We start from the raw sequence: 20,414 nt of genomic DNA on the forward strand, positions 1-20,414 counted from the left end.
TAGAACCCGTACATTTTGCCGCAGCCAGCTAGGGATGCGGAATATCTAGCACCGGAATTGTCTTATTTTGAAAGCATATTAGAGCTATCCCATTATGATGGGGCCTTCTCCTCCTCCTTTCCGTATACCAGATCGCTTTCTCCCCTGGCTTACACTCGCGGAACTCGGTGGGGCAAGTGGGAGGAAAATTTTGAGATGTCGACTACGTCAGCCAAGTTCCCAAGATGTGGTAGTGAAAACTTATTAATCTCAGCATTAAAGAATAATTACACATTAGTTGATAATTAATTACAGGCTTGTCGCTCGAGCCTGGTAAGCCTTGTCTCTGCCTCTGAGTTCTCCTACCCAGCAGACTAAATTGTGGTCGAAAAGTAGAAGCGCTCCAACGTCGCGCGCGAGGACAAGATCCAATGTCAGAAGATATCTTGTGCATGGTAGAACCATGCGCGTGGACTAGGACGGACCCCGATATACAACGGCCTTGATGACCTTGGCGTGGTCACCAGATGTTACAAAGACGGTAAATAGATGAATCGTCCACAAGCGCCGCGGAAGCCGCAACCTCGTTGCCACTGGCAAGGGCTGCCTGCGCGTATCCCCAAACGCAATGGTGGCAGGGGGGCATCCACCGTCACCTCCCCTCTCCGTCCGCTCCCCTCGCCGTCTCCTCCCAATCTATATCTAATGCATGTCTAACGACAAAGCCCAGCGCAAAGAGCTGGAGCACAACCCGCGACGAAAAGAGTCAAAAGACCAGTCAGCCAGCCACCGATCCTCATCCCTACTGCGTTGGCAGATGAGACCTCGCAGAGACCGCAACACCCAGGCTTCACGCGCGTGTCGTGTTTGCTCTCTGCTATGCGACGGTGAACCAGCGAAAAGTCCGGGTTGGGGTCGTATGTCCGTGGCGTATCTGGCGTAGGGCTCCTTGGTAGCTCTCCCGGCTTCTCGTTTAGTGCGGGGAGAGGCTGGGCTGGCGAGAAGTATGCTGAGCTGGGACGGGACTGGGTTGGTATTGGAGTGGTGTATGGACTGGGAGAGGGTGACCTGTATTCATGGTCCAGCCGGTCCTGCATGTAGGAGGACGCAGGGCGGGACTGGGTTGGTATTGGAGTGGTGTATGGACTGGGAGAGGGTGACCTGTATCCATGGTCCAGCCGGTCCTGCATGTAGGAGGCAGGGCGGGACCGATTATGGATAGGGGTGGTATATGGACTAGGGGACATTGATCTTGGTCGATAGACCATCCGTTCCTGCGGGTACGGATTGGGGGCGCGATAGCTCTGGCGGCTGCCTGGCCGGGATATAGGGGACCCAGGCCTGCTGGACGCAGCGGACAGAGGAAGCGGCGTATTCAACGGCTCGAAATCGACCGAGGTGCGTGCGCAGTGGCGAAGATGATCGGTGTAGCTCTCCCGGTGGTCTGGCGGCGGCGGCGGCGTCGCTGGCCTGGCTGGATAGTGGTTGGGGATCATTGTCTCGGAATGAAATGCCATAAGTCAACAGCTGACGCAGGCCAGTCTTGAGAATTTATTATTATTACAACGACTGAATTGAAAATTTTGTCGGCGTCGTATGATGTCGGCAGGGTTGGGGCTCTACCTTGAGCTCCACCAAAAAAGCCACCGCCACTCGAAAAGTCTAGAACACGTAACTATTTGCATGGCATCCTCCGCAGACCCACACTCCACGCTACGCGGCGGCGTTGCCGGGCGAATGGCTCGTGGTCGAAATGACTCCACACTGCTGCTGGGCACTTGTGATCCTTGTGCACGAGCCACCTACTCCCTTAACCCCTTTTCCACCCAGGCAGATCAGAGGGTTGATAGAACATTGTTATTTGACTGCTAAAACAGGGACTCGAGTCTTCGGCCATCAGCGCTGTTGTCAATCATGGGATACACGAAAATGATTCCCTTTACTTGATATCCTAGTTTTATTCCTATGTCTAAGTATATACACAGTCAGCAGCCACACCCCCTCCCCCTGACAGAAAACAGGACGAAGCACGAGTCTATGTGGTTTTGTTCACCAGGCGGACCCGATCGAGGTCTCTATTACCGTGATACTTCCCTTGCGAGGACACAGGATAGAACCCGAGGAAGTGATGTGGAGAAGTCCGATGTCCTGATCCGGCAACCAGTCTCTGGGGATGAAAAAGTACCGCTGCACGTCGCCAACCCCTCGAGAAGACCTCAGAGGCCACGCACACACTCCGAAGGACCGGTCAATGTATATTAACCTCTCTCCCTTGAGGATGTCGAGCGGGCTCTCGGTCTCTTTGGCAACGTCCTCTGGGATACACAGGGGCGTGAGATAACTTTTCTCAGTGGTCATGTGGGAATTCACCGGCACATCCTCAAAGATCAAATATCTTGGTCGCAGTTTGCGTGAGCGTGTCCGACGAGCGATGGTCACTATTATATGGCCCTGGTAGTGAGTCTTCGTTATGCGCTCTACCATCTCCTCGATGTTTCCGGGGTGAGAGGTGCTATCCTCGGCCAGGTCCTGCGAGAGGGCTGGTCGCGTGACTGCAGGTGGGCACTCGGTCTCGGGATCCAATATATCCCAGCTCATTACCTCCTTCAGGTCCGCCCATTGGTGTAGGATGAGCCTACCTGGCGTGGCTGAGATGACATGTTCCTTGGAAACGGGATGGGCTACCCATTTCGGGGAGGTTATGGGGCAATTGTGCTGCTGCTGTAACGAAACCGGGCTCAAAGCCCAAAGTTGCGCGGATTCCTTGGAAGCCACAAGAAGAGTCTTCGAATCCGAGGACAGAAGCAATTGAGTGATTCTGCCACCATCCAACCCGGGCTTGAATCTCGCGATGCGGCGCTGTTTCCATCCGGTTCCCGTCGGCTGCACCTCGATCAGGGAAATTCGACCGCCAATCTCGGAATAGCAAAAATGCACCCCATCGTCGCTCCAGGAAAGATGCTCAATTCCGAGTCTGGTAGCTGTCTGTGAAACGTGGATCCTTTTATCGGTGCTGTAGTCGACGAGCTCGACAAGCCCTTCTTCGTCACCGAGACAAACCAACGATCCACGAGGCATCGGAGAAGCCAAAACGATTGGCGACGGATCATTCGCAAAGGATTCTGAGGCCATGTTTGACCGCCCCACACTTTCGTCGGGTGCTTGGCTGCTGTTCGCAGCCTGGTCATCGATGAGGGAGAGTCTTATGAGGCTGTTAGGTTCCCAGATATTGCAGCAACTCCCACGTATATCGTAGAACCTCCGCCCATCCTGGCTGAAGCAAAAGGCTGTGATCATATCTTCCGAGGAGAGCTGGTAGATGAGGGTCCACGTCTGATAGTCGTACAACTTGATAGTCCCATGCATGCCTTGGATCGCAAATACCGTTCCATCCGGGCTGCAATGGATATCTGCGGGCATTTGCCCAGGATCGGGTGGCTGCTCCTGGTATGTGCCATCAAGGATATTGATCCGGAAAGAATATCCATCGAGAAAGATGCCAAGAAGTTCATCGCTATTGGGGTGCCATGAGATCCGACTTGCGAAAGGTAGTGCATTCGGGTTCCGGTCTTGCGTATGGCCTCGGTTCAGTCGCCTGAAAACCCTGACAGGGGGGCTAAGTGACCAGACTGTCAAGGGGAACCTCCTGAAGGTAGCAGCGATCTTATTTCCGTCGGGACTAATCGCCAGCGCGGTAGGTGAATTCAAGTAAGTGCCTTCTAGTGACTCGACCTCGGTCAAGACCGCCGCGTCGACCAGCTCCCAGCTCCCATGCCCATTCTCCACCGAGACCCTCATGACACATCGACGGTCGGAGCCCATGATCAAGGCCATGTCTCGATCGACAAAGGATAGGCAGAGGGCTCTAGTTTCTGAAGGATTCTCGATAGACCTAATAATTTGTCCCGACTGGGAGCTCCAGATCTTGGTTGTGCGGAACCCGTAAGTTGCAAGGCAATCCCCCTTCGAGTTGAAGCAGATGGAAGATATGGGTTCACCATGCTCCAATAGCTGCACTTGGTGAAACGTGGCGCTGTCCCATATTGTTATTGCCCCAAAATTGTTGACCACGGCCAGATGACGACCAGAACAGGCGATTAGAGAGACCTGGTTTTCAGTACCAATTGATACTCGAGCAAGACGATCGTCCCAGTCCTCCGAAACTCCCGTGACCCGAACAGTGGATGAGGAAAGTTGGCTGAACGTCTTGTAGATAGCGGAGCTCTGGGGGCAGAACGGTGCAATGGAGGTGAAGATAGAGGTGGGATCCCGGGAGAGGGTACTGCCAAATTTCCCGGGAATTTTCAACAGGTCGCGTGACCAGGCTTCGAGGATTTCCAGGTCTTCGAACCGTCGAAGTGAAGGCTCGCGTGCCGCATCCGTCCTCCTCTTCCGCTGGACGAAAGAATGGAGTGTGTGCGAAGCTTCGATCAGGACCTTCAGCTGGCCAACGGAGGCCAGCACCTGTATCCAGAGGAGAACAGATTGCTGGGAGAAGAACCTGATCAGAATGTCCAATCTGTCGTCGGATTCCTCAGAGTTCTTGAGGGCACCAAGGTGGTGGGTCCATGACCTTGCCCGATACTCCAAAATACTTGGGGGCTCGATTTGCAGCATAGAACGGAGGCCCTTGTCTAAGAAGGCGTTTATTGACTGCTTGAATAGCTCGTCATGCGCATCGGAGGCGTCGAGCGAGAACGGCAAGGTCGAGGTGCTTGTCAAGTATTCTCGGGCTGTCTGGTGCAGCAACGCGACGCGGTTGTTGCCTTCCAACACGATGAACTGACCGCAGAGTCTGTTGATGGTGGTCGACAAGTCTAGCAAGTGGCCGAATTCGGGCTTCAAAATCGCAGAGAGCTCATCGATGGCGATGGACCGCCTCGCGTAGATGGCCCAGAGTAGTAATTGACGGGCGAGATTTTGGTCACTGGGTCTCCTGATGCGGCGAATAGTCTCTTCCATGTGCCCGTAAAGTGACTCCATCCCCGCTGGGAGCTCACTAAGCCTTTCTCTCAAGTCGACCTCGGTGTGGCAATCCTTAACTTCTTCCAATATGAGCTACACCCATAGAAAGTTGTCGTTTGCTTGCTCTAGGATTTTGGTCCTTACTTCGCCCTTGATCGAAGAGTTCCACATGAGATAGCTGAGCTCTTCCTCCGCGTAAATCCGGATGTCCGTTGTGTCATTATCAATGGACAAAGCAGTGGCAGGGACCTTAGAGGAGACCCTCTGGAAGGTAGATGCGAGAGCTGGGTTCCACCTGCTGGTGAGGAGAACGCGGATGGGTGTTGATGACTTGTTTATCTCGGCCAGCAACTCAAAGATGTGCTGTGGAGAACCAGACTCGTCCACGCCGTCGATTATCCAGTACAGCGGTGCGTGGAACTCGATCTGGAATAGCAAGTCCGCAAACAATCTCTTCCACGTCAGTTTCCAATCCGCCTCTTTTGGCCTGTATCCCCCTCCGCTGGCCAGGCTGGCAAGGGCCCGTCGGTAGGATGGAATTTTCAGCGCGGTCTGGAATGCTAGGGACCTCAGGAGACCTCCGATAGAGCGTTTTGTCTCGTCACCAGTCCTGAAGAAGAAATGTTGAACGAGAGCCCCTTGATCTCGGAGCCGATGAACGAGGAAGGAGGACAAGACCGACTTCCCGCGAGCGGGTCTACCATGGACCCATAGGATCTCAGATGTTGAAGGGGACGACGTCCATTTGGCGACAGCAGGTTCTGTGAGAACCCATTCACATGTCCCTTCGGCTCTGCGACCCCAGAAGTGACTGAGGTCGTGGTCCACGTCGCCAGAAAGTGACAAGAGTCCTTGGAGTTTTCCGATTTCTTTCTCAGTTGCTTCGGAATCTAATCACAAAACATCTTAGCTCATGCGCGAGAGATGCGGTTGCCTTCCAACGCGGTACGACGTACCTGAAAAGGATAATATCAGAGCCTTCAGTGCCCCCACAACTACGAGATAGTTCGGGTCTTGGGGGCTGTCGAATTTGCAGACGTTGTGATGATCCGCATTCAGCGAACGGGAAATCTCGGCCGGGTAGCCCAGTTTTGCCGACTCTTTATCCAGTATTGTCTGTTTAAGATCAGCACCAGAGGCAAACATACCCGATCAATGTGCCCGCGGAGTGATCAACGTACAACAGAGGCCGGGCCAACTTGTGTCTGAAGAGTCTCGTAGAATGAAAAGATTTGAAGACGAGTTGCAACATGGCGGAATTGGTCATTGATCATTCGAAGGAATGGGCCGTGTTTGTGAAGTTCCGCAACGTATTGCTTCCACGAAGAGAGGAAGCTGATCGAGAGCAAACGGTTGAGAAATTCCGAAAGGTCTACGCCGTGATGGGGTGTCGCAAGAAAGATGACCGCCTTGATGGACTCCACAATCGCCTCATAGCGGGGGTCCAGTTTGGCATCCAAATATGCCTAATCACGGAGATGGGGTCGTTAAAAAAAGGGCTCAACCGGCGAAAGGGAGAGAGCAGTGACCTTCTTGAACACGAGACCGCCCATGGAATGTGTTACAAACACAGTTGGCACCTAGGGACAAACGGACAGACAAGTTAGCAATGACTTGGAGATACCGGTGCAAGGGAGATATTCGGGCGATATGTAACATACTTGCCCAAAGCGCAGGTCCTGCCCATGGGAATCCCGGCCGTATAGCAGATCATAGAGCAGATTCTTCGCAAAATCAGATATTCCCAGTGTTGTGCTCTGCGGTGAAAGAAAGAAAGCATCGTATCCGAACGTGAAGATCCTAGCCTGATGCATGTCTGGATCCGCCGGAAGCCATTGTAGAGGCCAAAATAAAGCCAGGTCCTTGTTCTTAGACCATGATAGTCTGCTTGATCCGCCCAAGCCATGAATGAAGATTATATCGGCGACGGGCCGGCCCTCTGGGCAATGGAGCAAGGTAAAACCCGACGGATCCGAGGCTCGGTCTGGACGCGGAGACTTTGATCGCCGAGGCAGCCCAGCTATTGTCACGAGGCTATCTCCTGCCTTGCGGGGATTCGACGGAGTGGGGGACATCGACCGGTTTTCAGGAGGCTTGTTGCCTTCAGGCAGAAGGGTTTCATCGCTGTCAATGCTTTTGCTGCGTTTTCCAGAGCCGGCAGGAGACGTAGCGCGGTGCGGCTCCAGGAGTTGGTCGCTCACTCGGCGGTTCCTGGATGAGCTGAAGAGCTTGCGGGGAAACTACGTTGTTGAGGGCTGTTAGCTATCCATTCCCTGCGGCTGTCGGTATTCGGCCTTACCATCCTTAGCAACCGCCTGCCTGCCACCTGTCACCAGCCTGGCTCGATGGTCGAATGTGTGTTTTGTGTGGTGGTCAATTATCCGTGCGGCTTCATTCGAGGATGTTTTTATTTGTCTGACATTTTCGAGGAAATCCAGGCTCCAATCCTACACTACGGGATAGCATCACGCAGGGGTGCCTCAGGCTCGTATGCACCAGCGAAGACGGACATGGACTGGCAGGGGGAGAAAGCGGAGCGGAATAAGGTCCAAAACCGGCAACATTACTCTACAAAAGCTGCCGTGGCACAGGCTCTAATGCACTAGACTCAAGTAGCGATTACCACAAGGCTCTCTTAAAAGCACTGCTCCCTTGGGTCAACCCTTGAGAGAAGAATATGAGGGTGGCCTTGGGCAGGAGATTAATTACAGCTCCCGAGGACAGAAGTGAGTGTTCCGGAACTTCCAACAACAGATAAATTACTGAAACTCTCCGCCAACGATCTCTTGTTGTAAGCTAGTTACATTTGGTGGCTTGTCCATGCCTCTCGAATCCCCTCTTTGTGATATCTCCTGCCACTCTGGAGAGTCCTCATCCCATGGTACGTACTTCTGGACCAAGTACACCATGTCGTCAAATGCGCTATAACCAAAGCCGTGAGCAAGATGATCGATTTGCTCCCCGCCCCCTTCTAGGGATGACTTACAATTGGCGTGCCGGCGACCCGGCATAGCAAGCAGAATGCATAAAGTTTGTCTTGGCACTGTAGAGCCTGTTCCTGTCGTCCCACTCCTCCTCAGGCTCGCTGGCTTCGAAGTTCCTGAGGTACTCGGCGCGATAGGCCTTGGCCTTTAACCTGTGCCTATCAGCTCTCCAGATTCCCAGCTCCATTTCGTTGTGGGCGTAGTAAGCAGCACAGTCGAAGATCCAGGGGTCCCCGGTGTCACCATCATTGCCAACGTTGCCCTCCCATAAATCACCGTGGATCAGACATGGCTTTACGGATCTCCCTTCAGCTTCCAATGCCCCAATCAGCCTTGGGATCAGGTGTGACTGGACTCGCTCGTAAATCAGCTGAAGCTCTGGCCACACGCCGTTGGTCTCTGTATCTTGGCGATAGGCTTCGGCGAGGAGCTTGGAGAAGAACGACGTCCAGCTTGGATCCCAAGCCACCGATTGGAGGCGAGCACCATCAAATGTTTGGACCTGGAAGCCGAACATGCCGGTTGGTGAGACGCTTTTCTGGTGCATTTCAGCAAGCCTAGCACCGAGCCTGGCCGGATCGGGTAGTCCCGCCACGAAGTTTTTGAACTCGATCAGCAAGAAATAGGTCGTGGGCACCAGACTCTTCAGCTCGCCCCAGGCAATCGGGCGAGGGACAAGATCTGGGGCAAGTTTGTGAAGCTCCGTCATCCCGGTGAACTCCCCTTCGAGCTGCTGATTGCCCAAGTCACCAGCCACATACTAATGTAGTGTAAATTGTTAGTCGTCGTTAAGTTGGGGAGCTCCCGACACCTGCCGAAGCTAGTTCACGACTAGTGGCGGGAGCTTAAAAGGGGCGGGCCGCGAAAAGCTCCAGGCTAGAACGGACCTTGAGAAACAATGGAATTGGCCGGCCATCCCTGTCCGCCGCATTGACCTTCGCCGTGAAAGACCAGGCCGAGTCCCCGTAGCTACTTACCGACTCAACTATGGTGCCCTGGGGTAGCGCTTTGGTAGAGATGTGATCAGCACAAGCTTGGCGACCGCCATCTATATCAGCTTCGAGGAGTGGGAGGAGAAAGCCATTCTCACCAGCGTGGACAGCTTCATCAAGTGGGATGTTCCCTCCTCTGGAATTGCTCAACGACGCCAACTGATTTTTGAGCCGGCTCTGTAGCTGTACTGCCATGAGATCGAAGGGTAGTATATAAATACAATTGCCGACTTCTTCGTATAACTAATTAGTGTGCGACACCGACACAAAACACTTGACTCGCAAGTGGAGAAGGACAACGGTAATGAGAGCGAGCAATCTCAGTCCTCTGGCCTTTCATACCCCCCTCTCCAGCGACACCGGACATCGGCAACGGTGCGGGGTTTCCCCCCGCGCCCCCACGGCGCACTGCACACTGCGTAGTAATTAATCACAGAATCAAAATGTGCAGTACACCGCCTCGTTTGTTACGTGTACAGATGTACTATGATGATATAATCACGTGTGCATGGCTAGACTGACTGTCTGCGATCACTCAATCAACAAGCTTGCCAGTGCTTCCAAGTCCTCTTGAGTAATCAATCAACGAGGCGACTATCATTACTGTTGCTTGAAACCCATTGAGAGCGCCTTTGGCAAGATTTCCAAGATAATTGTGATGGACAAGAAGCAACTCCATCAGCCAACCGAGCCACGACGGGCTCACATTCCCAACGATCCGGCTACACTACCATTTTCGACATTCACCGCGTGGGAGAAGAGATGGATATTATTCTTGGGAGCCTTTGCGGCCATGTTCTCTCCTATGAGCAGCTTCATCTTCTACCCAGCCATCACCTCCATGGCGGAGGGCCTTGGCGTCACCACTGGTCTGATCAACTTGGCCGTCACGACCTACATGGTCGTTTCCGGCATAGTTCCATCACTCCTTGGCAATGTGGCCGACAAACTCGGCCGACGGCCAGTCTACATCATGGCTCTGTCAATATACTTCGTGGCCAATGTCGGGCTGGCGCTGCAGAACAGCTTCCCCGCACTCCTGGTTTTACGGATGGTGCAAAGTGCTGGGAGTTCCGGTAATTTCCATTCGCGTAGTCGCACCAATCCAAGATGGGACAATCAACTAACAGAGAAAGGGACAATTTCACTGGGATATGGCATCATATCTGACATTGCAAGCCCCGCCGAGAGGGGCCTCTATGTCGGGATTTTCAACCTTGGGTAAGTCGTCCTACGTCATTCTAGACTCGGCATTCAGCCAGAAGGAGAACCAACACTCAGCCTAGCCCAAACGTGGCGCCTCCAATCGGCCCCATATTGGGAGGCGTACTCGGAGCACGACTGGGCTGGAAATGGATATTCTGGTTCCTTTGCATTATTGGAGGCGTATGCCTTGTCTTGATATTGATCACGCTGCCGGAAACTGCAAGATGCCTAGTTGGAAATGGTAGCATTCCAGCCAAAAGAATCAACCGGACATTTTGGTCGTTGCTCACCGACAAGGGGGACCAAATATCACGGAGAATGGAGAGCAATGAGCGACCGAAAGTTGGATTACCTAACCCCTTGGCCTCGCTGAAACTCCTGCTTCTCCACGATGTGGCAATCATCGTGGTATGCAACGGCGTTTGCTACGCCAATTATTGCTCTCTTCAGGCTTCTCTTTCCTCGCTGTTCATTGACATGTACGATTATCAGGAACTCCAAGCAGGTCTAATCTACCTCCCGTTTGGTGGCGGCTGCTTGTTTAGCGTTTATGCTTGGGGTATGTGTTCTTTGCCCCGTTTCCAACTATCATGGTCTGGCTCATCTTCTGTAGGAAAACTCTTGAACTATGACTATTCCCGCACCGCAAAAGAACAAGGAGTTGACGTGGATGTGGCCCGCGAAGATTGTCTAGATAACTTTCCCATCGAGAAAGCAAGACTACGTAATGTTTTTTATCTTATTGGCTTGAATACGATCGCCACGATTAGCTACGGATGGGCCCTTCATAGGAGAGTGGCAAGTTTGCCTTTGCTCCCATCCGACCCAATGATTATAATAATTGGCTTCGCTGACAAATATAAAGCATGTGGCAATACCACTTATGCTCCAGGCAGTGCTAGGCTTTGCAAGTTCGGGAATATTTGTGGTGAGCGATGGCAGGCCCTCCTGTTGAGGCCAGAGACTAAAGTAATTATTAATTGTTTCCAACCTTGCCTAGGCTCTCCTCACTCTTCTTACAGACCTGAATCCAGAAAGGTCCTCGACAGCGTCAGCGTCGGCAAATATTGTTCGATGCGGCCTCGCTGCAGCGTTGCTCGCCGTGTTACAACCCCTGATCGATCGGGTTGGGGTGGGATGGTGTTTCACCTTCCTGGGAGCACTCTGTGGGCTCTGTGGGCCATTGTTGCTTCTCGAAGTGCGGAGGGGCCCCGAGTGGAGAAGAAGCAGGAAATGCTAGGGGGGGAGGGGGGGAACAGCAACTCGAGGCAGTGGCGCTTGGTGGGAAAACAATGACGCACTCGGTTGCTGGTCTAGACACTACAGAAGGCAAATGAGTAAGTGATCTTCCACGACGCAAGCGTGTTTTACTGCCACTCCGGCTTCCTTAGTTCCTTTACAGGATGGACTAGCAATGATTAACCGAAAGGATGCAGATGAGCAGCTAGGATGGGAAACGTGCGAATACGGGGTTTGGAAGAAGAGTGTCGAGACAACTCGTCGGCGCTGTGGGAACTGCGGAAAACCCGGACACATGCGCAAACCTGCCAAGAGGGTGGTATAATAACTGATGTATGTAGTTCCGAGGAGTTTCAATCTGCAACTGAGGTCAATTAATGCAAGGGTTGTGGTCCGGAACTCGGTAATATGCACGACTGGGTGATAGACTACGTTACTTGACACGGACATCCGTAGAATCTCCCTCGGCTCGGTGTTGGAGTCCAAGTGAAGTTAGTAATATATGCACATCGGTAGCGGTCTAGACTTAGCTTTTCTCCTCAATCTTGATCCTTCTTTACATCCATCGTAAAATAACGCTCCGGGGCGGGTCATCCCGCTCGGCATCCTTGCCGAGATCCCTTCCCCGCATCCTCCCCGCATCCTCCCCGCATCCTCGCCGGGATCCCTTCCCCACAGCCTCCCTCTGCACTTCCCTTCCTCTTCGTCCACCTCCTTCTCCCTCTGTGCGTCAATCTCTTTCAGGGCCAATCCCTTCCCTACTAGCTCAATCTCCTTGACGAGCTTGACGTGTTCCATATTATCCACGTGCTCGGCCCTGCAGGTTGGGCAAATGACATCTGTCTCCAAGCAATACATGCCCCAGGTCTAGGGCTCCAGGTCTAGGGCTCGAGCAACCTGTTGGGATGCAGGCCAGCTTGGTGATGCTACTCATGACGGCAACAGCTCCGAGCCAGCGCGCCCGCAGTCAGCCGCCGAGTGTCAGAGGTGGCAGTGGTATTATTACCGGCACACGTGACAGCAGACCCTCTTCCTTTTCCTCTTCAGCTTCCTGGTCCCTTTCTCGGCCTTGTAGAGAGTCTGAGCCCTTTGCTTCGTAGACGCTACTCTCACCCCTGGACAAGATTTTAACACGCTCCCTCCTTGCCCTTCCTTTCTCAAATCCAACCTCCTTACAGCCTAAATCAGAAGCCTCACCAGGGTTTGAATAGCGCCTGGCTAGGACAACTACCTTGTTCGCGACAAGCGACAACCGTACCCTGAAGCACCTCGGGAGGGATTTGGAGTAGCAGCAGCCTTAGTTTAGACACTACAGCCGAGCGCTCTGTCTTCCACGCACACGGTTTCTCCGCCAGTTTATGGCATGCGAGACATAATGTGGTCGCTAAACAGAAGGGCGGCCCGCAGTGCCGTTTGGTTACCGTTCAAGTGGGTCGTGGGATTCATGGCATAGAGAACTATCTATGGCGATTGGTTGGGGCGTATTTAATGGTCGCATGGTTTCGTGGGGCATGAACACGGCGCACACCGGAAGGATTACAAAGACGGCACACCAGAAGGATCACAAAGATTGCCTACCGGAAGGATCACGGGGATCGCCCACCGGAAGGATCACGGGGATAGCCTACTGGAAGGATTACAAAGATACAGCGGTAGTCTGATCTTCTCGTAAACAGCAAGGTATAAAGAGAGCGAAAGCAGCTGGATATCTTGAGGTTGAGTTCGTTCTCTATCCAACTTCAGCCACGCAACATTCAATAAGCCAACCTTTACCTAAAGCATCTGCTTCTATACATCAATCAAAATGAAGGCCGTCAGCGTTATCGCCACCCTCTTCCTCGCCGTTGCGATGGCCGCTCCTGCTCCTGCCGATGATCCCATCGCAGCTCTCGAGAAGCGCGGCTGCGGTCCGGCCTGCGGATGCCTGTCTGGAGTCTGTACCTGCACGACCTGCACTGCCACCGGAGGCTGCTTCCAGGTTTCAAGTGGCCAGAAGTGTTAAGGTATATAAGATTCTCTCATCGCGATTTTGCTTACAACTGGCTAAACAGCTTGACTGACTTTGACACTATTACTACGAAAACAGCACCAAGATTGCGTGGCAGTATCCTTCGATCGGGAATTAGGGCTGGATTGGAGGGATCTTCCGGGCCGATAACTCCTTTCCACCGCCATCGAGTTGTTAATTCGTATTGGGAATTGGACCAACATGTGTTAGACATCAACAACTATAGGTGGGCGGAAGTACATGAAAATTTACGCCTGTTGACCCACTGAGGAGGGACCACTGCCGAGATGGATGGGGTTCCAGCTGGATGGACGGGCTCTCCTCGCATAACCAAGAGAGAGCTGCAGGGGTACGGAATCTGGGGTACTCAACTCCCTTGGAATTTTCTTCCATTCTTGCCTTTTCAGTACACTACAATATATAACCCAAATGAGGATACGTTGTCTTCGTCCGCTCTCGACAAAGGCAGATTGGTAAAGGCTGCTTTGACAGCTTTTTCTTCGTTTAATTCCGTCATCTTTTTGCTTCTATCACTAACTGTGCAAGCCCGGTCAAATACTCTAGAAAACCATTTGACTGACTACTTTATCACAGCATCCAGCCGAGTGCCATATTGATGTTTGAGCTAGAGTCAGGCGCAGATCTTGCTACAGTAAACCCAACTTTCCGGTGCGGCTGCCCCTTTTGTGCAACAGGGTTATTGTAGGAAGAAGGCCCACGAACGCTCACATTATTTGCAGAGCCTAACTAAGTCACATCTAATATATCATCTCGAACCATGAGACTGGAACTGTTCCCTTCTGAACCCACTACTTTTTCGCACGACGTCTGCCTGTGAACAAGGCCGCGCCCCTAACCTAGTTGCTTATCGAAAAAGATGGTAAAAGGCCGAAGTGTCACAAATGTCGCCATATTTGTCATTGAAGTCAGGGTTTGAGCAGGTTTAAAGCACTAGAACCAACAGTACAGTACAAAATACATCATCTTCGTAAATCCACCAAAGTTAAACAGTCTGCCTATCGGGATAAGCCAGGCAGCCGGTTCTACCTCATTCGTAGTCGCTGCGGTTTATTAAACACAATATCTATCGGCTGCAGCGTGTCCAAATCAACAGCCCCTGCGATCCAGTTTACTGGACTGGTATGAGGCTCTCCAGTCGTCTTCCTCCTAACCTGTAGGTAAAGCACTGAATATGAATGTTGGGTCAGCAGTCTATCCCTCTTGATCAAATTTGATGTAGCAAGAGCAAAACAGGACTGGGACCATAAACTCACTCTTAGCCAAAAGCACGTACTGGTCAGCAAATAGAGTTGTTGATGGCCACCCAAACTTAAACTGATCGTAGCTGGCATCAAGGCACGCTCCGTATCCATAGACGCCATTACTAGGCCCGTCTGTGATCACGGCTCTGCCCCCGGCCCGGCCCGACGGGTCCTCCACTGTGATTATCTGATTAGCTAACCAGCTGTGTGATTGTGTTGCCAGGATTATTCTTCAATGGCAGTGCCGCACAGAGTCTCACTTACAACCACCGGCTACATGGACCCACTGATTCAGGAGTTAGCTATGACCACATATCCACCGTGTGTTGTGTGAGTGGGTAGGGTTATTACCTCGTGTAGAATTGTCTGTGATAGTGGATGAATGGCGTCGAGGATGTTGAACCCAGGCAGCAGACCGTCGTTAACGACTGTGTCAAAGGGCCTCGTGTCCTGCGTTCCGTCCGGGTTGATTCGACGGTCGCTGATAAAGATATGGGCCTGGTCGCTGCAGTCTGCAATCTGGTTATTGGGCAATGGCATTTTGTACCCTAAGAGTACTCATGGTTAGACATGCCCGCCACACGGAAGGAAAGAGGACATTACAGCAACCAGGTGCCTTTCGCCTACTGCGCCGAGGACTTCCGCCTGCCGCCCAAGACATGTGAGCAGTGCGGCGGCGACGGCAAGGTGCCCGGGACGTGTGACAGGTTGCTCCTATCGGGCAGCCAGCCGGACTCCTGCTGGACTCATGGCGAACGCTGTCAGGGCTTTTACTGCCAGTGTACGCACGACGGCGAGGACCACACTCCGCAAATCACCTCGACGGCTGTCGTCGGTGGAGAGACAGCGACGGTGGTGTTCGAGCCAAAGACCTTGACGGAATATGCAGGGTTACGTGCCAGCACGACTCTGACTGTCACGGAAACGACAACGACTTTGGACGGTGCGACCGGGTTAGAGACTGGTGTGTTGGTCGTTTTTGCTGGTGGAGTTTCGTGGTGGGCCATTTGTGAGTACACTCCCTACCTAGATCCCCTTCATATATCTTGTTGTATGTACATGTACTGTACATGCATACATACATACCATCTTTTAAGGCCGCATTCAATTGCTAACGGTGTGGCACTGCAGCTGGATCCGGGGGTGCCGCTGCTCTGGGAGCCATCCAACCACCGGCCCAGAAGCCGGACGGGTCTCGCAACGACGACCAGCAATGCCAATCCAACCCAAAAGAAGACTGCAACGAATGCGGGGGAGCCGATGCTGTCGGCCTGTGCAAGACAGGCAGCCATGCCGGCTGTCCTTGCGACGAGAACCAGCACTGCCCCGACCAGCCGCCAAAGTGCACCGATGGGGACTGCGGTGGGGACAACGGCCAATCTCAGTGCGCCGCCAATGGCGCCATCAACCTTGCCTCTGCTGCCCAGACTCGCCCCCAGACTGTAGCGTCGACGACTGCCAGGGTGGTCTCGACCAAAAATGCAGCGCCAATAAGTGGAACGAATGCCCCTGTCGGGTCGTGGCAGCCGACGGCGCACTTTGCGGCACGCAGGGAGTGCCCGACCCGCTCCCTGACCGGGCCTCGGCAACCTCGCTCGCGCGGCGCATCTTCACCGAGGTGTACAACGGCGACCTCAAAAGCGCACCGTGGTGGTCCCCAAAGGCAATAACCACGTCTCGCGTGACGCCGTCCGATTGCTCCTTCGTCACGACCACGTTCGCGACCCCGCTGCCGAGCATGGGTCCGGTGCAGTGCTGGTGCGGGTGTGATGGCGACACGATGGTGGCCATGACCTGGGGCAGCTCGGCTTCGTCGACCAGCTCCTGGTGTCTCCCTGGATCGGGCGACTTCGCGCCTGACGGCTGGACGCAGCTGCCAAACCGTGTATCGTATTGCGGCGGATTGCCAGCACCAACCACCACAGCGCCACCACCACCACCACCTCCTCCTCCTCCTCCTCCGCCGCCGACGACAACCGCGACATCGTCGTATTGCGATCCTTATTGGTGCGGGGCGCCATTCTGCGCGCCATGTGGGGCTGAGAAAAAGAGGTTTGTGACTGTTCGAGGTTGAAGCCTGGGGTATGGATACAGCATAGGTAGATCGATACCTACCTACATAAGGTACTGCACATCCACAGTGATACCTAGGTACCTAGGTAGGTGTGGGGTTTTGAGGTGGTCATGTATGAATAGCTAGCCAATTAAATGCACGCAGTGCGGAATATCATTTTCGATCGTATGGATTTGCTAGCCGCCCGCTGATGGCGCCTGCTTTTCCGATTGGCAACAGTTGCATAAACCCGCGTCGTCACTCTCTCACACTGCAGACAAACCTCCACGCCAAGGCTGCAGACTTCAGCGAGGACAGAGGGCCTCTGACGAATCAAGCGTCAGTTAACCGGAGCGTGCTACTGACATAAGGTATTTTCCATGGTACAAAACCAACCCACAACCAACGCAATAAATGTGCAACTTGAGAGAAAAAGATCTCCTCTCCTGTTCCAACTTCCACATTATCCATCAAGCCTCCTTTATTCCCTTCCTATTACTCCCAATATACATTTTATCATTTAGCTATCATCTTTCTGGCCTGTCTCTCTTGGCACGTTGCAGCCAAAGCCGAAGAACCAGCCCAACCTGGAGAACCAGCCCAAGCCGAAGAAGCCTCATTTGAAGATACACCAGAGCAACTGTTTGAAACTGGCAATTGCCCGACCGATCCAAAGCTCGAGTGTGACGATCCCTTATGCACAGGCATGCTCGGCATGCACACCGAGTTCGAGCAGTATACCTGCACCAACCGGTCGCCCGTCACGATACTCGGGCGCCCCGCCATCGTATTCCACTGCTGGTGCTGCCCCGAGCGGTTCAGCACGTGGTGTAACAACGCGCCGTGTGCGGCGCCACCCGGCACGCGCATCTGCCAGGGCGAGACCCTGCGGGGGTGTCCCTGCGTGACGACCGAAGACCGCCGCGCCGTGGCCACCACCACGCTGTACGTCGAGGGGCCGCCCCTAGTCATCCCACGTCGGACCCGGTCGCCGACATTCACCTCGGTGGAGAATATATGGGCGTTGCTGCGCGAGTTTCATGATATGGGCCACCGGCTCCCCAGTGGCGAGTCGGTGTACGAGTCCACTCTGCGGGCAGCGAGGCCGCGCGGCCCCAACTCGCGTGTGGGTAACGAATCCGTCGCCCCGGCTGAGGCGGGTGAGATGGGCACTGGAAATGGCACCGAGAGAGAAGCGAGTGATGGACCGCCGCCTTCGGGGGACAGTGTGTCTTCAGCGTTTAGTAGGCTGCCGACGGGTGTGGGATATATCCAGTATGACTTGAGGAAGATGTAATTGGTTTTGCTAGGAAGTCTCCATATGACAAGATTTCAGGAGTACAAGAATAATGGACAGGTGTCTTTACAGGCGGCTAATGACCCTCTCATACACTGTGATTCTCCGCGGACTAAACCTTTCTTTCACTGAGTGCCTCGGCGTGCAGCCTGGCGTGCAGAGGCCTGCAACTTCCTAGACTTCAACCACTGGCATTCTAGATAAAGAGCATTACGACGCCGAAGAGCCACACAATCAGCGACACGGCCACGCGCTTTTATTAGTGCGTGCGACTGATTCAAGGGCCTGGTGCTGTCTCGGACAGAGGCAAACTCTTCCAATTCTCCCACCGGTCTGACGTCCTTTGGGGCCATATATCATTCCAGACAGTCAGGTAAGTATCCTCCTCAAGGTACTTGAGCTCCTCGCCCATGGTAACTCTCGTCTTCTTGCCAAGCTCTCGCACAGAGACTTTACCTTGGACGTCGTCCCGCTCGCAGACCCAGCTCCGCCCAATCCAAGCCAATATATCGTTGAAATCCCCGTCGTAAAACCCCGGTCCCTCGTTCCGTCCAATCTGCAGCTTCAAGTACTTCACGCTGCCACCAGACGATATCAAGTTGAAGATGGAAAGCGCCAGGGAGGAGTCCATGGCGCCATTGGTAAAGGCATCGCGGATGTCGAGGAAGGACATTCTCTCGGAGAGAACATGTACTCGTTCTTGCTCATCCTCCCTGTCCCCTTCTTCCTCGTGGTCTTCCTCCGTGGATCCTATGGAGAACTGAAGTTTCAAGGAGACATGCTTCAGCCGCGGCAGTCTGCTCAGCGCGCGGTAGGTTCCTGTTTCTCGACCGTCGCCATGCGTTCTATTGACGGGGAACTCGACGTGCTCTAGATTCGGGCAATGTTGGACAAGAAGCTGTATAACGGCTTCTGAAAAGTCGACCACGGGTCTCCATGAGCCACAGTATCGGTATGGGATCACTCGAAGCTGGCGTAGAGTCCCGCCATGGCGACGTAAAGCAGACTTGAATGTGGCATTGCTGATGAAACCCGTTAAGTCCAATGTCTCGAGGGGATTTAGGTGCTCAAGTAATAGCATCAGAACCTCCTGCATCTGACGAGCGCTGGTGTCAGATATTGATAATCTCAGCATGTGTAGCGACTGGAAACAGCCGCCACTCATGGCCATCTCGGCCAAGGTTTGCAGCGATTCAACAACACCACGACTGTCGTCGATCCAGTGAATCGTGAGGCAGCGCAACTTCACAAAGTCTGCGTGACGACTCCAGTTGATAATCTGCGTTTGAGACAGCCCACTGTACCCTATGACCAGGCTCCGGAGACTGCCTAGCCGAGGGGGTTCATCTGCCACCTCTGCTGTTGTCCCGGGGAAGAAGCCAGGCCAAGCTGGTCTCGGAGCACGAAATGCATTGATCAGATCAATCGAATTGCCCGGGTGACGACGCAGCATCCAGACATGCGCCAGTTTAGGCGCTGCCCCAGCAACCATACGCAACACGGCCTCTTGGCTGTAATCCACATTGCCGAAGGTGTCATAGTCATAATACGGCACAACAATGCTGTGCAGACACGGCGAAGTCGCAAGTGCGTATTCGTCGGGGTCGATAGAGTGAGGTTGGTCACGATGTTGAATGAGACTGCCAAGATGGAAGTTGTGCATGTGAAGGCGACAGCCCACGGTATGGACGGCTGAGAGGATGTATCGTGGTGGCGAGAATGTGTAGGCCCAGACGAGATCCTCAAGGCCTGGCAGCTGCCCAATAAATTCACCTAGGGGCTTCCAAGCTTCGGTATATTCGTCTCCCTGTTGCGGAAGAGGTATGTAGCTGTTCAGCCAGGACTGGACGGGGATTTCGCAAGGTCGGCAGAACTCCTGCACGTCAAAATAGTTCCGTATGTCGTGGTTCCCAAACTCTTCCACCTCCTCTTCTCCTCCATCTTGCTCACTGACTGGGGCATCCGGTCTCTCCCACTCCTCGGTGCGACTTTCTCGCTCCTCCTGTGGCCCAGCCCCCAATACCTTGAGGCGGCGGACATGGCGAGCGCGGCCATGGATAACAAGCACCTCACTCCATCGTCTCAAGTCATCCTGCAGCTTGTTCTGGTCCAGCACTTTGAGCAGAATTTGACTGAACCGCTCCGGTGCGGATACAACACAACAGCACCTGCTCGCCAATGAGAATGCCCACAGGCTGCGCCGGTTAGAATCGCATGGTGCAAGGTATTCACAGATGCGCTCCAAAACGATCAGCGGCAAAGTCTCTAGAGTGCGTGCTGTTGAGGGTGTCATTGGCGCTCTTGCCTAGCCTCTTGCGCGTAGTCGTTGCGTTGTTGGCGCAATCAAGGTTGTCAGTTTGAAGTGCGGGGAAGCCACTGCTAAGAAGGGTGAGTGAGCACCATGAAATTGGATACAGCGATCCGTAAAT

At 53.6% G+C, this 20,414-nt stretch overlaps 8 protein-coding genes across 8 annotated transcripts; 3 read left to right on the plus strand and 5 right to left on the minus strand.

The window, feature by feature from the left end:
* Nucleotides 1-562: 562 nt before the first annotated feature.
* QBC33DRAFT_176171 (uncharacterized protein) lies at nt 563-1,603 on the minus strand. Its single transcript, XM_060422396.1, has 2 exons — nt 1,048-1,603; nt 563-993 (listed from the first exon to the last, which is right to left on the minus strand). The coding sequence occupies exons 1-2, from the start codon at nt 1,494-1,496 to the stop codon at nt 693-695; spliced, it is 750 nt and encodes a 249-aa protein (XP_060281514.1). The 5' UTR covers nt 1,497-1,603; the 3' UTR covers nt 563-692.
* A 209-nt stretch (nt 1,604-1,812) lies between these two features.
* QBC33DRAFT_571850 (uncharacterized protein) lies at nt 1,813-7,352 on the minus strand. Its single transcript, XM_060430629.1, has 7 exons — nt 7,244-7,352; nt 6,606-7,184; nt 6,474-6,524; nt 6,126-6,410; nt 5,901-6,060; nt 5,089-5,834; nt 1,813-5,037 (listed from the first exon to the last, which is right to left on the minus strand). Exons 1-7 carry the CDS (start codon nt 7,244-7,246, stop codon nt 2,029-2,031), a joined length of 4,833 nt encoding a protein of 1,610 aa, XP_060281515.1. The 5' UTR covers nt 7,247-7,352; the 3' UTR covers nt 1,813-2,028.
* A 274-nt stretch (nt 7,353-7,626) lies between these two features.
* Nucleotides 7,627-9,289, minus strand: QBC33DRAFT_545104 (vegetative incompatibility protein 4). The gene is made up of 4 exons (XM_060428532.1): nt 9,019-9,289; nt 8,816-8,934; nt 7,931-8,688; nt 7,627-7,866 (listed from the first exon to the last, which is right to left on the minus strand). The coding sequence occupies exons 1-4, from the start codon at nt 9,113-9,115 to the stop codon at nt 7,704-7,706; spliced, it is 1,137 nt and encodes a 378-aa protein (XP_060281516.1). The 5' UTR covers nt 9,116-9,289; the 3' UTR covers nt 7,627-7,703.
* Nucleotides 9,290-9,431: 142 nt separating this feature from the next.
* On the plus strand, nt 9,432-11,372 carry QBC33DRAFT_545106 (major facilitator superfamily domain-containing protein). The gene is made up of 6 exons (XM_060428533.1): nt 9,432-9,996; nt 10,057-10,141; nt 10,207-10,685; nt 10,740-10,924; nt 10,992-11,054; nt 11,127-11,372. Exons 1-6 carry the CDS (start codon nt 9,579-9,581, stop codon nt 11,364-11,366), a joined length of 1,470 nt encoding a protein of 489 aa, XP_060281517.1. The 5' UTR covers nt 9,432-9,578; the 3' UTR covers nt 11,367-11,372.
* A 1,797-nt stretch (nt 11,373-13,169) lies between these two features.
* On the plus strand, nt 13,170-13,367 carry QBC33DRAFT_561125 (uncharacterized protein; the record flags this gene model as incomplete). The annotated part of the gene is made up of 1 exon (XM_060430110.1): nt 13,170-13,367. The coding sequence occupies one exon, from the start codon at nt 13,170-13,172 to the stop codon at nt 13,365-13,367; it is 198 nt and encodes a 65-aa protein (XP_060281518.1).
* A 1,173-nt stretch (nt 13,368-14,540) lies between these two features.
* QBC33DRAFT_571852 (uncharacterized protein) lies at nt 14,541-15,274 on the minus strand (the record flags this gene model as incomplete). Its single annotated transcript, XM_060430630.1, has 5 exons — nt 15,239-15,274; nt 14,987-15,183; nt 14,900-14,921; nt 14,648-14,812; nt 14,541-14,545 (listed from the first exon to the last, which is right to left on the minus strand). The coding sequence occupies exons 2-5, from the start codon at nt 15,173-15,175 to the stop codon at nt 14,541-14,543; spliced, it is 381 nt and encodes a 126-aa protein (XP_060281519.1). The 5' UTR covers nt 15,176-15,183; nt 15,239-15,274.
* On the plus strand, nt 15,206-17,985 carry QBC33DRAFT_593452 (uncharacterized protein; the record flags this gene model as incomplete). The annotated part of the gene is made up of 4 exons (XM_060431731.1): nt 15,206-15,644; nt 15,767-16,019; nt 16,082-16,668; nt 17,393-17,985. 4 exons carry the CDS (start codon nt 15,206-15,208, stop codon nt 17,983-17,985), a joined length of 1,872 nt encoding a protein of 623 aa, XP_060281520.1.
* QBC33DRAFT_545115 (uncharacterized protein) lies at nt 17,819-20,322 on the minus strand. The gene has a single exon (XM_060428534.1). It carries the CDS (start codon nt 20,276-20,278, stop codon nt 18,263-18,265), a length of 2,016 nt encoding a protein of 671 aa, XP_060281521.1. The 5' UTR covers nt 20,279-20,322; the 3' UTR covers nt 17,819-18,262.
* Between the last annotated feature and the right edge of the window lie 92 nt (nt 20,323-20,414).

This window comes from Phialemonium atrogriseum (genome assembly GCF_030411735.1).
Source record: "Phialemonium atrogriseum strain 8032-3 unplaced genomic scaffold QBC33scaffold_20, whole genome shotgun sequence".
NCBI lineage: Eukaryota > Fungi > Ascomycota > Sordariomycetes > Cephalothecales > Cephalothecaceae > Phialemonium > Phialemonium atrogriseum.